Source organism: Pristiophorus japonicus, chromosome 6, assembly GCF_044704955.1.
Source record: "Pristiophorus japonicus isolate sPriJap1 chromosome 6, sPriJap1.hap1, whole genome shotgun sequence".
NCBI classification, from domain to species: Eukaryota; Metazoa; Chordata; class Chondrichthyes; family Pristiophoridae; genus Pristiophorus; species Pristiophorus japonicus.
Window position 1 is genome coordinate 260,826,060 of NC_091982.1, and position 12,309 is coordinate 260,838,368.

A 12,309-nucleotide genomic window follows, 5' to 3' on the forward strand; every position below is an offset into this window, starting at 1 on the left:
CATGTAAATAAATTGAAAAAATTGTCCCATGGAAGTGTGGCTCTTACTTTTTAACCTTGTGGGCACTCCTGCCATTGGAAACTGGGTAAGGCTGCTGAAATTAGCCAGCCTTACAGCAAGGAGACTTTTATTCCATCCTCTGGGCTGGATTGAAACAATTGTAAAAGTGGAGTTGTAACCAACTTCACCACTCTAGGGATAAGATTTTCTCTGTGCAGGGTGTAGTAACATTTAAACACATTTTGCTACACATGGCTCATGGAGGAACTCTTACTGAAGTACCCAAGGTTTGCAAAATTAGCAATTTATCCCTTTTAATTTTTTTTGTTCCTGTTTTAAATGTTGTTTGTGTGGATTTATATTATACGTGTAGCTTTGGCATGAAACTTTGCTTCATCCGAATGCTGCAGTTATACAGTAACTATGGCCTGAATCTTGAATCAGGGCCCATGTGATACCAGAGCGAGACAGAGTGAGACTCATTGGAGGAGAGAGTGTCAGTTGACTGTGCTTTGGAGTCAGTTTGGGTCTTGACAACTGACCATATATAGTATAGATCGCTTCTCGGCCTTTTGGCTAAGATCAAGTGTAGTATCTGTTCTTTTCAGTTTAATATCCCCTATGGGGACATGATATTGAATAGATTTTTGGACAGGGAGCTGGATCAGGGGCATGCCCCGTCCACTCCAGGCACCGACCTGGTATTGCAATATTTCCAGGAACGGTGCAACTTCACCTCTCGGCCTTTTGGCCTAAGATCAAACACATTGGCGCAAAGTGATCTTTGGCGTTAGAGTTGATCTGGAACGAAATTGGATAATAAAAAAAAATATATATATATATAGCATTAGTGTGAAGCTGAAATCACTCTGCACCAACAATAACCTTGTCATGTAAATGTATCCTTAGATTTCTTCAATAGCATACATACTACTCCCAGTGAAGTATATTCTTGATGTCATTAAGGAAATGTATGGCATTAAATGCTGGAAAACTCTAATCAGGTCATTTAAAGAGAAAAGCAGGCATACAAATCCTGTGGGCTGGATTTTTGTGATTTTGGGGGCGTTAATGGCGGCGGGGCAGTCCTGATACCGCCTGGGAAAAGTTTGCATCTTCGTCTGCAAAATTCGGCAAAAATGAGGTTTGATGATCGGGGGCGCAGAATCAGGCGTTACACAAGGAAAGTTTTGCGCCACAGCCGAAAATCGTGGCACTAGAAAAGTTCAACATTTTGCGCATGCGCAGACGCATTTAAATTTTCCTGGGCACAGGCGGTACTTTAGGGCGCAGCAATTTCCTTCACACATGCGCAGATGACCCGGCCCACTTCCAACACCGTGGGAAAGAAGGCGCAGCAAGAGAACAGGCAGCGTGCACGGTGATTCTCTCCAGCGGCTGCTGAGGTCTGAGTGCTGGCCATTGAGAGGAGGTGGCCTGCACTCCATCTGGTTGGTGGAAGGAGGCCCGTGCCCAGCATCTTTATAAGAATATGGAGGGAGGTTGCCCAGGAGATCTCAATGGCAGACACGTTGGCCAGAGCTGGCACATAATGCCGCAAGAAGTTCAACGACCTCACGAGCATCATCAGGGTGAGTACCCGTCACATTTATGTAGGCCTGCCATGCTTGCAAGATCACTGTCTCACACAATGTTAAATCTTTGATGGAGCTGGCCCTTCTCAATGTGTTACAGGCCATGGTCTGGGTTGTTGAAGCCAGCAGAAAGATGGAGGCTCTCTTCTCCAGCCATTTGCTCTGCATTCAGGATGCACGTACCCGCTTGTCCCCTAATCATTGTCAACCCTCCTCGCACTCCACTCCCACTGTTGACATGCATTGTCCAAACATCACCCTGAGCCGCTCTACTACCTGGCTCTCACCTCCTCCCAGTCTTTGAAAAACCTCAGTCTACAGCCACACAGATTGAACTGAACACATTTGCACATCCACACATGTGGCACAAGAGGAGGTGGACACTTACTGAACCCTTCTTCTTGCTCTTATTGCAGGCCAAGCTTTCCCATAATAGAAGGGAACAACATTGCACCGGAGGCGGACAGCCTCAACTACTGGAGCTGGCAGAGGTCGAGTAGCTAGTGTTGGCTCTCATGGGTACCCCAGTTCACGCAGTGGCTGGGGACCAGGCCGAGCCCCCTTCGGGTAGTGATGGTATGTGAATGGCGCTTGCGATTGATGTGACTTCCTTGACCCCCTAATATCAAGTGGCCTACCCCCTTTACATCGGTGTCCAATGCCACCTTCCCCTTATCTCCCTGTTGCCAACCACACATTTGTTGTTTTGTGCTTACAGATGACCAGCCAGAAGCATGCCAGCCTTCCCATGAGCCATTGACATCTGGCCATGGAGGAGATGATAAGGGAGGGGATGCTGCCTGAGAATCAGAGCCCACCAGTCACACCATGTGGGGACACAACACTGGCGGACGAAAGTGACCAAGCGGTTTGAGGACGCTGAGGCTCCTGGCCCCAGTGGCCTACAGCAGAAGGGGTAGCTCGGAGGCCAGCTCCCCGGAGGGTGAGTCAGCCCAGTAGTCCTGCTCAGAGACAGGCAGACGTGGACCTGGACTTGGTGGCAATGTCCAGGGAGAACACAGAAATGCACAGCGAACTCATGGGTCCCATTGGTTAGGGCCCCCCAGAGCATAGACGCATTTGCTATGAGTGCGGCAGGGACCGCCTCATGCATTGCACATGCATCTGAGGACTCCAGCGAGCCTATCCTTGTCCGCTCACAGAGGCAGATGGGCTTCAGCAGCGACAGGGCGTTCCAGTATGTGCGGCGCGTGCCATGGGTGACATTGTGGCAGAAATCGCATCGCAGGCACAAGCTGTGCTCCAGCTTGGTGAGGTCATGTGGTCACAGACAGTTGCCATCCTCTCTGTCCAACGGGGAAGTGAAGGTGCCAAAGCAGGCCAGCAAGTTGCGGTGACACATCGTGCTCTGGATGCTGAGGCCCAGCCCCTTGTGAGTGTCATTGGTTCCCAGGAAATGGAAGGTGCTGTCCTTCCTCAACATGACAGCATTATGGCTCCCACCACTGACCCGCTCACCATGCACCAAACGTGGTCTACACCTGAGCTATCAGCGACTGCTGTGCCTCAGCATCGGCGCAGTAGTCTGCAGCCGGGCCTACCAGACCCAGAGCTGGACCAGGGCGTCCTCCTAGGCCATTTGCACTGTCTGCCCACCAACACAGCAGCCCTCAAGCAGCCTTGCTGTAGGCACTGAGGCCTCATTAAGGAGGAACAGCAGGCATGGGAGGGGGATGAAGGGAAGGGGGTGGAAAGCTCAGGGCAAGTCCCATTAAGGGCTGGGACAATGTTGTGGAGATGCCCTGATGTATTGTTATGACGCATGTAAATAGTTGAGTTGAATTAATCCACTTCATTGTTCTTGAGTGCCTTGCAGCAGAACGCTGTTTATTGTATGATTTTGTTTTGGTGGGGGGGACTGTTTGTTACATTATTGGAGTACAATGTCACTTTGACCCTTTGCCATTGGTGTTGTGTGTATCCTTCCAAAGTTCACCGGTGATGTGCCTTTATGGTAGCACATAGCATGGCCAGTATCAGCTATATCTCTCAGCTTCCTCCATTGAAGTGAACCGGTCCATTATGAGCTGGCGATGTGCGGTTCTTGATCCGGCAGCATCTCCACATGACTTCCCCCGTGGATGGGTGGCTGTCCAATCAGGCTCCTCTTTGTCGTCCTCCTCCTGAGGTGGGCCTGCAATCCCCACTAGCAATGCCTGGCCCCCTCATGATAGCCAAGTTGTGCAGCACGCAGCACACCACAATGACTCTCGGAGATGGGTTTAACTTACCCAGATTTGTGCAGTGCTTTCACATGGCCATTTTGCATTAAATGGTGCACAGCTAGGAGAGGTTCTGCATTCCACTAAGTACAGGACCTCTTATTAATCTGTTTATGCTTTTTACAGTTGTATTTTATACAGAACTGCAGCTGCCACATGTTATCATCACCAATGCCCAAATCAACACAATATAACACCATAGCATATTGGTAAACGATATCTATTCTATGTACTGATACTGCATCTAGGATAACTACCTTGCATATCCTGTCCCACATTAAGTTCCATTTGCCCATCACCCCCTGTACTTACTGACCCAAACTAATGCCCCGCTCCCCGCACCCTAAAATATTCAGTTCTAAACCCTTACCCTTATCTATAAATCCCTACATGTTCTTGCCACATCTATCTCTGCAATCTCCTCCAGCTCCATATCCCCTCCTGAATGTTTTATTCCTCTAACTCCGGCATCATGTGCACCCCCTGACCTTTTGCCATTGTTGTTGGCATAGAATTCAACTGCCTTGCTCCTCTTTGGAACTCTCTCTCTAGTCTTGTCTGTCTCCGCAATTGTCTTAATTTTTAAAAACCCCCTCAAAACCCAACTCTTCACCCAAATATTCAGTCACTCTTCTTCATCTTCTCATTTCTGATTCAGCATCGGTTTTCATCATGCCTATTTGTGAAGGACTTTGAGACATTTTTTACATTAAAGAGCTATATAAATACAAGCTTTGGGCGTAGCTTTGAATTAATAGCAAGACCTGTACATAAATTAAAATAATTACATAAACAAGTACCATTGAGCAGAAAGTGCAAACTCTGATGAGCTGAGTTTTCATCCGACTTTGGTCCCATTATTGCAATGCAAAGAATTATTTTTAACCGTTTTGGATGACAGTACATTAAACTTGTGGACCATATATGTTTCCTGTAACTATTTGTTTCCACTTCTCTTGAACGATTTCTAAGTTTATGGAATTCAATGCATGAAATGAAAAGTTTGTCTCAAACAAAACTTCAGAATGCTGCAATTATTTTTATAGCACTTTGTCTAACTTTTTGTAGTTTTCCTTCAAATTTTATTTTATATATAAAATAAATTCCAGATAGTAGAGCATGGAATTGTATTTTAAACAACCAGTTAAATGTAAAACAATGTATATTGATGTATACCTGTATTAGGGATATAGCAAGAGTAGGTATTTGAAGAAACCATAAAGGATGATATCAGGGCAGTTGTGAGAGATGATATTGGCTCTAATGAACAAAATGTTGAATTACTGTGGGTGGAGATTAGAGATAGTAAGGGGAAAAAGTCACTGGTGGGCGTAGTTTATAGGCCCCCAAATAATAACTTCACGGTGGGGCGGACAATAATCAAGAGAATAATGGAGGCATGTGAAAAAGGAACGGCAGTAATCATGGGGGATTTTAACCTACATTTTGATTGGCCAAATCAAATTGTACGGGGTAGCCTTGAGGAGGAAGTCATAGAATGCATACGGAATTGTTTCTTAGAACAGTATGTTACAGAACCTACAAGGGAGCAAGCTATCTTAGATCTGATCCTGTGTAATGAGACAGGAATAATAAACGATCTCCTAGTAAAAGATCCTCTCGGAATGAGTGATCACAGTATGGTTGAATTTGTAATACAGATTGAGGGTGAGGAAGTAGTGTCTCAAACGAGCGTACTATGCTTAAACAAAGGGGACTACAGTGGGATGAGGGCAGAGTTGGCTAAAGTAGACTGGGAACACAGACTAAATGGTGGGCACAATTGAGGAACAGTGGAGGACTTTTAAGGAGCTCTTTCATAGTGCTCAACAAAAATATATTCCAGTGAAAAAGGGCGGTAAGAGAAAGGATAACCAGCCGTGGATAACCAAGGAAATAAAGGAGAGTATCAAATTAAAAACCAATACCGTATAAGGTGGCCAAGGTTAGTGGGAAACTAGAAGATTGGGAAAATTTTTAATGACAGCAAAGAATGACTAAGAAAGCAATAAAGAAAGGAAAGATAGATTATGAAAGTAAACTTGCGCAAAACATAAAATCGGATAGTAAAAGCTTTTACAGATATATAAAACGGAAAAGAGTGACTAAAGTAAATGTTGGTCCCTTAGAAGATGAGAAGGAGAATTTAATAATGGGAAATGTGGAAATGGCTGAGACCTTAAACAATTATTTTGCTTCGGTCTTCACAGTGGAAGACACAAAAACCATGCCAAAAATTGCTGGTCACGGGAATGTGGGAAGGGAGGACCTTGAGACAATCACTATCACTAGGGAGGTAGTGCTGGACAGGCTAATGGGACTCAAGGTAGACAAGTCCCCTGGTCCTGATGAAATGCATTTCAGGGTATTAAAAGAGATGGCGGAAGTTATAGCAGATGCATTCGTTATAATCTACCAAAATTCTCTGAACTCTGGGAGGTACCATCGGATTGGAAAGCAGCTAATGTAACGCCTCTGTTTAAAAAAGGGGGCAGACAAAAGGCAGGTAACTATAGGCCGGTTAGTTTAACATCTGTAGTGGGGAAAATGCTTGAAGCTATCATTCAGGAAGAAATAGCGGGACATCTAGATAGGAATAGTGCAATCAAGCAAATGCAACATTGATTCATGAAGGAGAAATCATGTGTAACTAATTTACTGGAATTCTTTGAGGATATAACGAGCATGGTGGATAGAGGTGTACCGATGGATGTGGTGTATTTAGATTTCCAAAGGATTTCGATAAGGTGCCACACAAAAGGTTACTGCAGAAGATAAAGATACGCGGAGTCAGAGGAAATGTATTAGCATGGATAGAGAATTGACTAACTAACAGAAAACAGAGTCGGGATAAATGGGTCCTTTTTGGGTTGGAAATCGGTGGTTAGTGGTGTGCCACAGGGATCGGTGCTGGGATCACAACTGTTTACAATATACATAGGTGACCTGGAAGAGGGGACAGAGTGTAGTGTAACAAAATTTGCAGATGACACAAAGATTAGTGGGAAAGCAGGTTGTGTAGAGGACATAGAGAGGCTGCAAAGAGATTTGGATAGGTTAAGCGAATGGGCTAAGGTTTGGCAGATGGAATACAATGTCGGAAAATGTGAGGTCATCCACCTTGGGAAAAAAAAACAGTAAAAGGGAATATTATTTGAATGGGGAGAAATTACAACATGCTGCGGTGCAGAGGGACCTGGGGGTCCTTGTGCATGAAACTCTTTTAGAGTCTACCTATAAAACATAAAACATTAAACCGTGCCACCCGACCTGGATGACACACCAGACATTTACAAGGCCCTTTTTTTTCTTTTTTTGGTTTTTTTTTTGTGTTTTTCTTTTTTTTGGTTTTTTTTTGGGCACTAAAATCACCTTTTTCCCCCAGTGCCCCCTATAAAAGGGAAGGGGACACTAAAAACACCGGCAATTAAAACAAATTAAACTTTAAAACGTAAAATCAAATTAAAATTTGGTTGCCGGGCGCGATGATGCACTCCAGTCCCTCCGGTGCCCACCTCTCGCGGAAGGCCGCGAGCGTACCGGTGGACACCGCGTGCTCCATCTCCAAGGACACCCTGGACCGGATGTAAGAGCGGAAGAGAGGCAGGCAGTCAGGTTGAACGACCCCCTCGACCGCCCGCTGCCTGGACCGGCTGATGGCACCCTTGGCCGTGCCCAGGAGCAGTCCTACGATCCTTTTGCATGAATCCCAAAAAAAGTTAGTTTGCAGGTGCAGCAGGTAATCAGGAAGGCGAATGGAATGTTGGCCTTCATTGCGAGAGGGATGGAGTACAAAAGCAGGGAGGTCCTGCTGCAACTGTACAGGGTATTGGTGAGGCCGCACGTGGAGTACTGCATGCAGTTTTGGTCACTTTACTTAAGGAAGGATATACTAGCTTTGGAGGGGGTACAGAGACGATTCACTAGGCTGATTCCAGAGATGAGGGGGTTACCTTATGATGATAGATTGAGTAGACTGGGTCTTTACTCATTGGAGTTCAGAAGGATGAGGGGTGATCTTATAGAAACATTTAAAATAATGAAAGGGATAGACAAGATAGAGGCAGAGAGGTTGTTTCCACTGGTCGGGGAGACTAGAACTAGGGGGCACAGCCTCAAAATACGGGGGAGCCAATTTAAAACCGAGTTGAGAAGGAATTTCTTCTCCCAGAGGGTTGTGAATCTATGGAATTCTCTGCCCAAGGAAGCAGTTGAGTCTAGCTCATTGAATGTATTCAAATCACAGATAGATAGATTTTTAACCAATAAGGAAATTAAGGGTTACGGAGAGCGGGCGGGTAAGTGGAGCCGAGTCCACGGCCAGATCAGCCGTGATCTGGTTGAATGGCGGAGCAGGCTCGAGGGGCTAGATGGCCTACTCCTGTTCCTAATTCTTATGTTCTAAAGAATTCAGATATCTCATGAATTTGACACATTGTTACAGGGCACCAACAGGAAAGTCACAGCTTGCCAAATGCATGCTTTGAGGGTGGATGCAGCCTTTGTAGTGCAATAAATTTGCTTACAGAGTTGCATTTTGTGAAGATTCTCTTCTACCAACTTTTAGTCATTTCCACCACCTTTTTTTTCAAGAATGGAGTGCATGATTACCAATATGTGTGTTGCTGAAAAGTTTGCAATACCTGTTACGCAGAGAAGGGTGAGCAATATCATTATCAATCATTCGTGGCAAAAGCAGAGAGTGTTAGAAATTCTCAGCAGACCCAGATTGACCTGCTAAGTGTTGCTGCATTTTTTTTGTTTCAGATTTCCAGCATTTGCAGTTTTGAGCTTTTTATTATCAACAGGATTATTGATTGGTCATAACAAATTTGTCCACCCAACATTCAATTCTACTTGCATCTGATTGTAATGATTTGGTATTCACCTTTTGATGATGCATTAGCCACTCTATTTCGAGTGGTATTATCATCAACAAAGTAAGCAAATGTCACTTCTAATGAGATTCACTAGATCACTGACAAGAATGAGAATAGTGGGCTAAATGTGACTGTTTGGGTTCTTTGTTCGTGTTCTGTTCAGAACACAACTGATTATTTATCTTGATCCTAATTGTATTTCTGTCTTCTGAAAAAGGCAAGTCAAGAATCTTGTCTGGCAGCTCGCCAGATGTGTCACAAGAGGTTTGTTTCCCCTGATGGATGAGGATGTTTAAAAGAATGGACTACAGTATGGTCAAGGAACTAATTACTATATGATGTGAAAACAGGTTAATGTTTACTTACATAGAACCTATTTATATCAGTCAAGGGAACTGCTGTCACCTTTAAGCCTGCATCTAGTTGCTCCTTAGCATACCTCTTACAAATTCTCGAACTCACCCTCCTTCCTGGACAATCACTTGCGTTCTTATAAAATACAATCATCTCATTACTTCGTTTACTGGTATTTTTGTACTGCACATAATAATTCGAAGCTTCTGGGGCCCTAGACTCCCTAACAAATGTGGTTACACCTCAAGCATTCAGGGCTTTGGCTTAGTCTTCCCCTCATTACATTTTCACAAACACAAAAGCAAAGTACTGAGGATGCTAGAATCGGAAATAAAAACAGAAAATGCTGGAACTACTCAGCAGGTCAGGTGGAAAGAGAAACAGAGATAACCTTGCAGGTTAGAGACAGGTGTTGAATTTTCACGACTGACTAACCTATTATCGCGAGGCTGGTCTCGAATTAGAAGGATTTGCATACCGAAAATCTTGTGAGCATTTAAATATTTAAAGGTAACAACCTCCCCTTCTATCGCTCTTGGAACAAGACATTTAAAAGTGGAAGCTTCAATCGCCGCCATCTGGTCTCCGATGTTGTTAGAAAGCTGGCTGTCTCGCCCTGTTCCGTCATTTCCAGCTGTCAGGAGATTGATTTTCAATCCTGACCAGACTGCAGTGGAAAAAAAGCGTCTGGTTACAGACCAGAGGGACAGAGCCCGCTGCCGCCAGGCGGCCACGGATCCAGGTGCTTAAAGTACGTGGGGTGGTAACGCAAGCCCACCGCGGACAGTCACTATCAAAAACAACCCATGCAACTTACTTTGTGATTTACTCACAGCTTGTATTGTAAACAGTTAAAGGTGGACATTCACCGAGTGAACCAACATCAGTATCCTTTACAGAATGCAGTGCACATTTCTATTCATTTCAAAGCAATTGCGTTGCTGTGATTTATTGAACATTTCAGTTGATGGTCACGTTATTTTAAAGTGATCGAAATATATTTAAAAAAACAACTTTTAAATTTTTTTTTGTACACAGATTGAAAAGTTTTCCCAAAGTTTATTTCAATTTCACATGATTCATTTATTTGGCTGGCAAACATAATCATGAAACTTTTGTTTTGGATTGACAGACATTAGAAAAAAATATCATTGAAATGTCATCAATGGGGTTGGCTGGGGGGGGGGGGGGGGAGGAGAAGAATTGCTTCCAACTTTCATTCTTCTTTCCCAAAAAAAGTTTGCAACAGAGAGATTTAAAAAAAAAAATGTGCGAGATATTTCTGATTAAATGGTGAAAGAAGAATTTTCAGAAGGAAGTGGGTTAAAAGAACGAAGTGGGGTTGGGTCTGAGTGAGGGACTGAGCGCCACACTCCCAGCGCTGACAGGATCACCACGTCCTTCCTTTAAACTTCACCACCCCGCCCCGCCCCTCTCCGCTCACTCCTGATTGGCGGCCGGCCGCTCACGTGGTGGAGATTCCCGGTCCCGGCCGCCATTTTGCTGGAAAGTTTGGGAATTTTTCAGTCAGTCCGTCCGTCAGCGGGAGGAGGAGCGGCAAAGTTTGTGTGTGTGTGTGTGAGAGAGAGAGCGGAAAGGAAAGGACCGGGGCCTATAGCCGGTGGAAAGGCCCCACCACCACACTGGCCGCGGCGGCAATAATCGACGCGCGAGCGCTTGGAGTTGACCGGGCGGTCGGCGCCGTGTCACCCCCTCCCCCCACCCGGCCCCGGGGAGAGAGAGAGAGGGAGAGGGAGAGAGAGAGAGAGAGAGAGCGAGAGAGGGAGAGGGAGAGGGAGAGAGTGTTTGAAGCCGCCCCTGAGTTAGGGACACACACACCACACACCACCGCCCGCCTCGGGGTAATCGGAGAGGGAAGCCGCCGATCCCCAGGATACTGAGCTGAGAGACTTGTGTGGGGAGGGGTGGGGAGGGGGGCAAAGGCTGTCCTCTCATCCAGGAGGAGGAGGGAGAGAGAAAGGGCCCCCCTCACACACACACACACACACACAGCACTTGGAAGGAAGCAACTGGTTTAAGCAGCTAGTGGTCACCCTGAGCTCAAGACAGTCACCTTCAAAAGGCGAGGGAGTTTTAAAAAACAAACAGGACGGGAGTCACCTTGAGAGAGAGAGAGAGAGAGAGAGAGTAGGACAGGCAGTGATCGGGGCAAGGTACAAGGAGAATCTGATCATCGATCCCGACTGAGCACATCCCGGGAGAAAGATAAAAAGGCTGTTCTTGAAGAGTTTTTCCCCACCCCCCAAAAAAAATCAAGGATGTGGTGCTGAGGCAAAGATCTGAGAAAACCGGTTCGTCCACTCGAGAGGAGGATGATCTAATGTTGAAAAAGAAACCAAAAAATCCTTTTGACCAACCCATCCCCAGGCTTGTGTTTCAAAGTGAAGAAATTGTCAGTGAAACCGATTGAAGTGTATCGAAAGCCTTCCACACCCCGGGCGGGGAAAGTTGGAAACCTGTTTTCTGAAAGAGTATCTGGAATTTGTAATCACCGAAGAAAGGAAACTGCCTTCAGAACTTCGAGAATAATACAGCACCGCAATTGAGGGAATTACCAACTGAGAACTTGAATCTGTGGGGGGGGGAAAAACACAGCACAGCAAGAGGATGCCAGTTCGAAAGCAAGGTGAGTTTCAACGTGTTAACTTGAACTTGGTGTATACAACTTTATTCAACTTAATATGAATTTAAGTATTTAGTAAAAGTGTTTATTTTTATTTAAAGTGCAGTAACACATTTTGTACTTAACAACACTAAAATGAACTTTAAAACGAGCAGATTTATACCGCTTTAACGATGGAAAGCTATTTTTATTTTCCCAAGTGGTAAACTTGGGCTACTTTGTAGCTGCAGGCGTTGTTGGACGCTGTGTGAACGGGCTATCGGTGACTCTTGCCTTGCTCTCTCCACAGACGCTCAGCGAGCTCTCAAGCTCCTGGAGAATTACCGCGCCAAGCTTGGCAAGACTGAGGACCGCCAGCTCAGTGCGTCCATCGAGAGAGTCATTAACATATTCCGGAGCAATCTCTTTCAAGCGTTAATAGGTATGTGTGCAAACTCCTCTGCACCAAGGCATCACTTCGTCACCTGCATTACTTTGGGGATTAATGGTGCAACCAGTCGATGGGAGGTTTGAAACAGCCACACGTTAGTCTGAGCACAAGTGCTTTTAAATAACATATTTTTGAATGAGAAAAAAAATAGTTTGACGTTTTA

At 45.2% G+C, this 12,309-nt stretch overlaps 1 protein-coding gene and 1 pseudogene across 7 annotated transcripts in view; both read left to right on the plus strand.

The window, feature by feature from the left end:
- Positions 1 to 556: 556 nt before the first annotated feature.
- Positions 557 to 735, plus strand: LOC139266509 (U2 spliceosomal RNA; annotated as a pseudogene).
- Positions 736 to 10,539: 9,804 nt separating this feature from the next.
- The window catches only part of LOC139266063 (disks large homolog 1), a 493,057-nt gene continuing 491,287 nt past the window's right edge, over positions 10,540 to 12,309 (plus strand). For 3 of the 7 annotated variants that reach the window (XM_070883900.1, XM_070883901.1, XM_070883902.1), the window contains exons 1-2: positions 10,540 to 11,719; positions 12,006 to 12,137. In XM_070883900.1, the coding sequence (XP_070740001.1) occupies positions 11,701 to 11,719; positions 12,006 to 12,137 (151 nt within the window). In that variant the 5' untranslated portion in view covers positions 10,540 to 11,700. The remainder of the gene's footprint in view (positions 11,720 to 12,005; positions 12,138 to 12,309) is intronic. The other 4 variants (XM_070883903.1, XM_070883904.1, XM_070883905.1 and 1 more) reach the window with 2 other exon arrangements.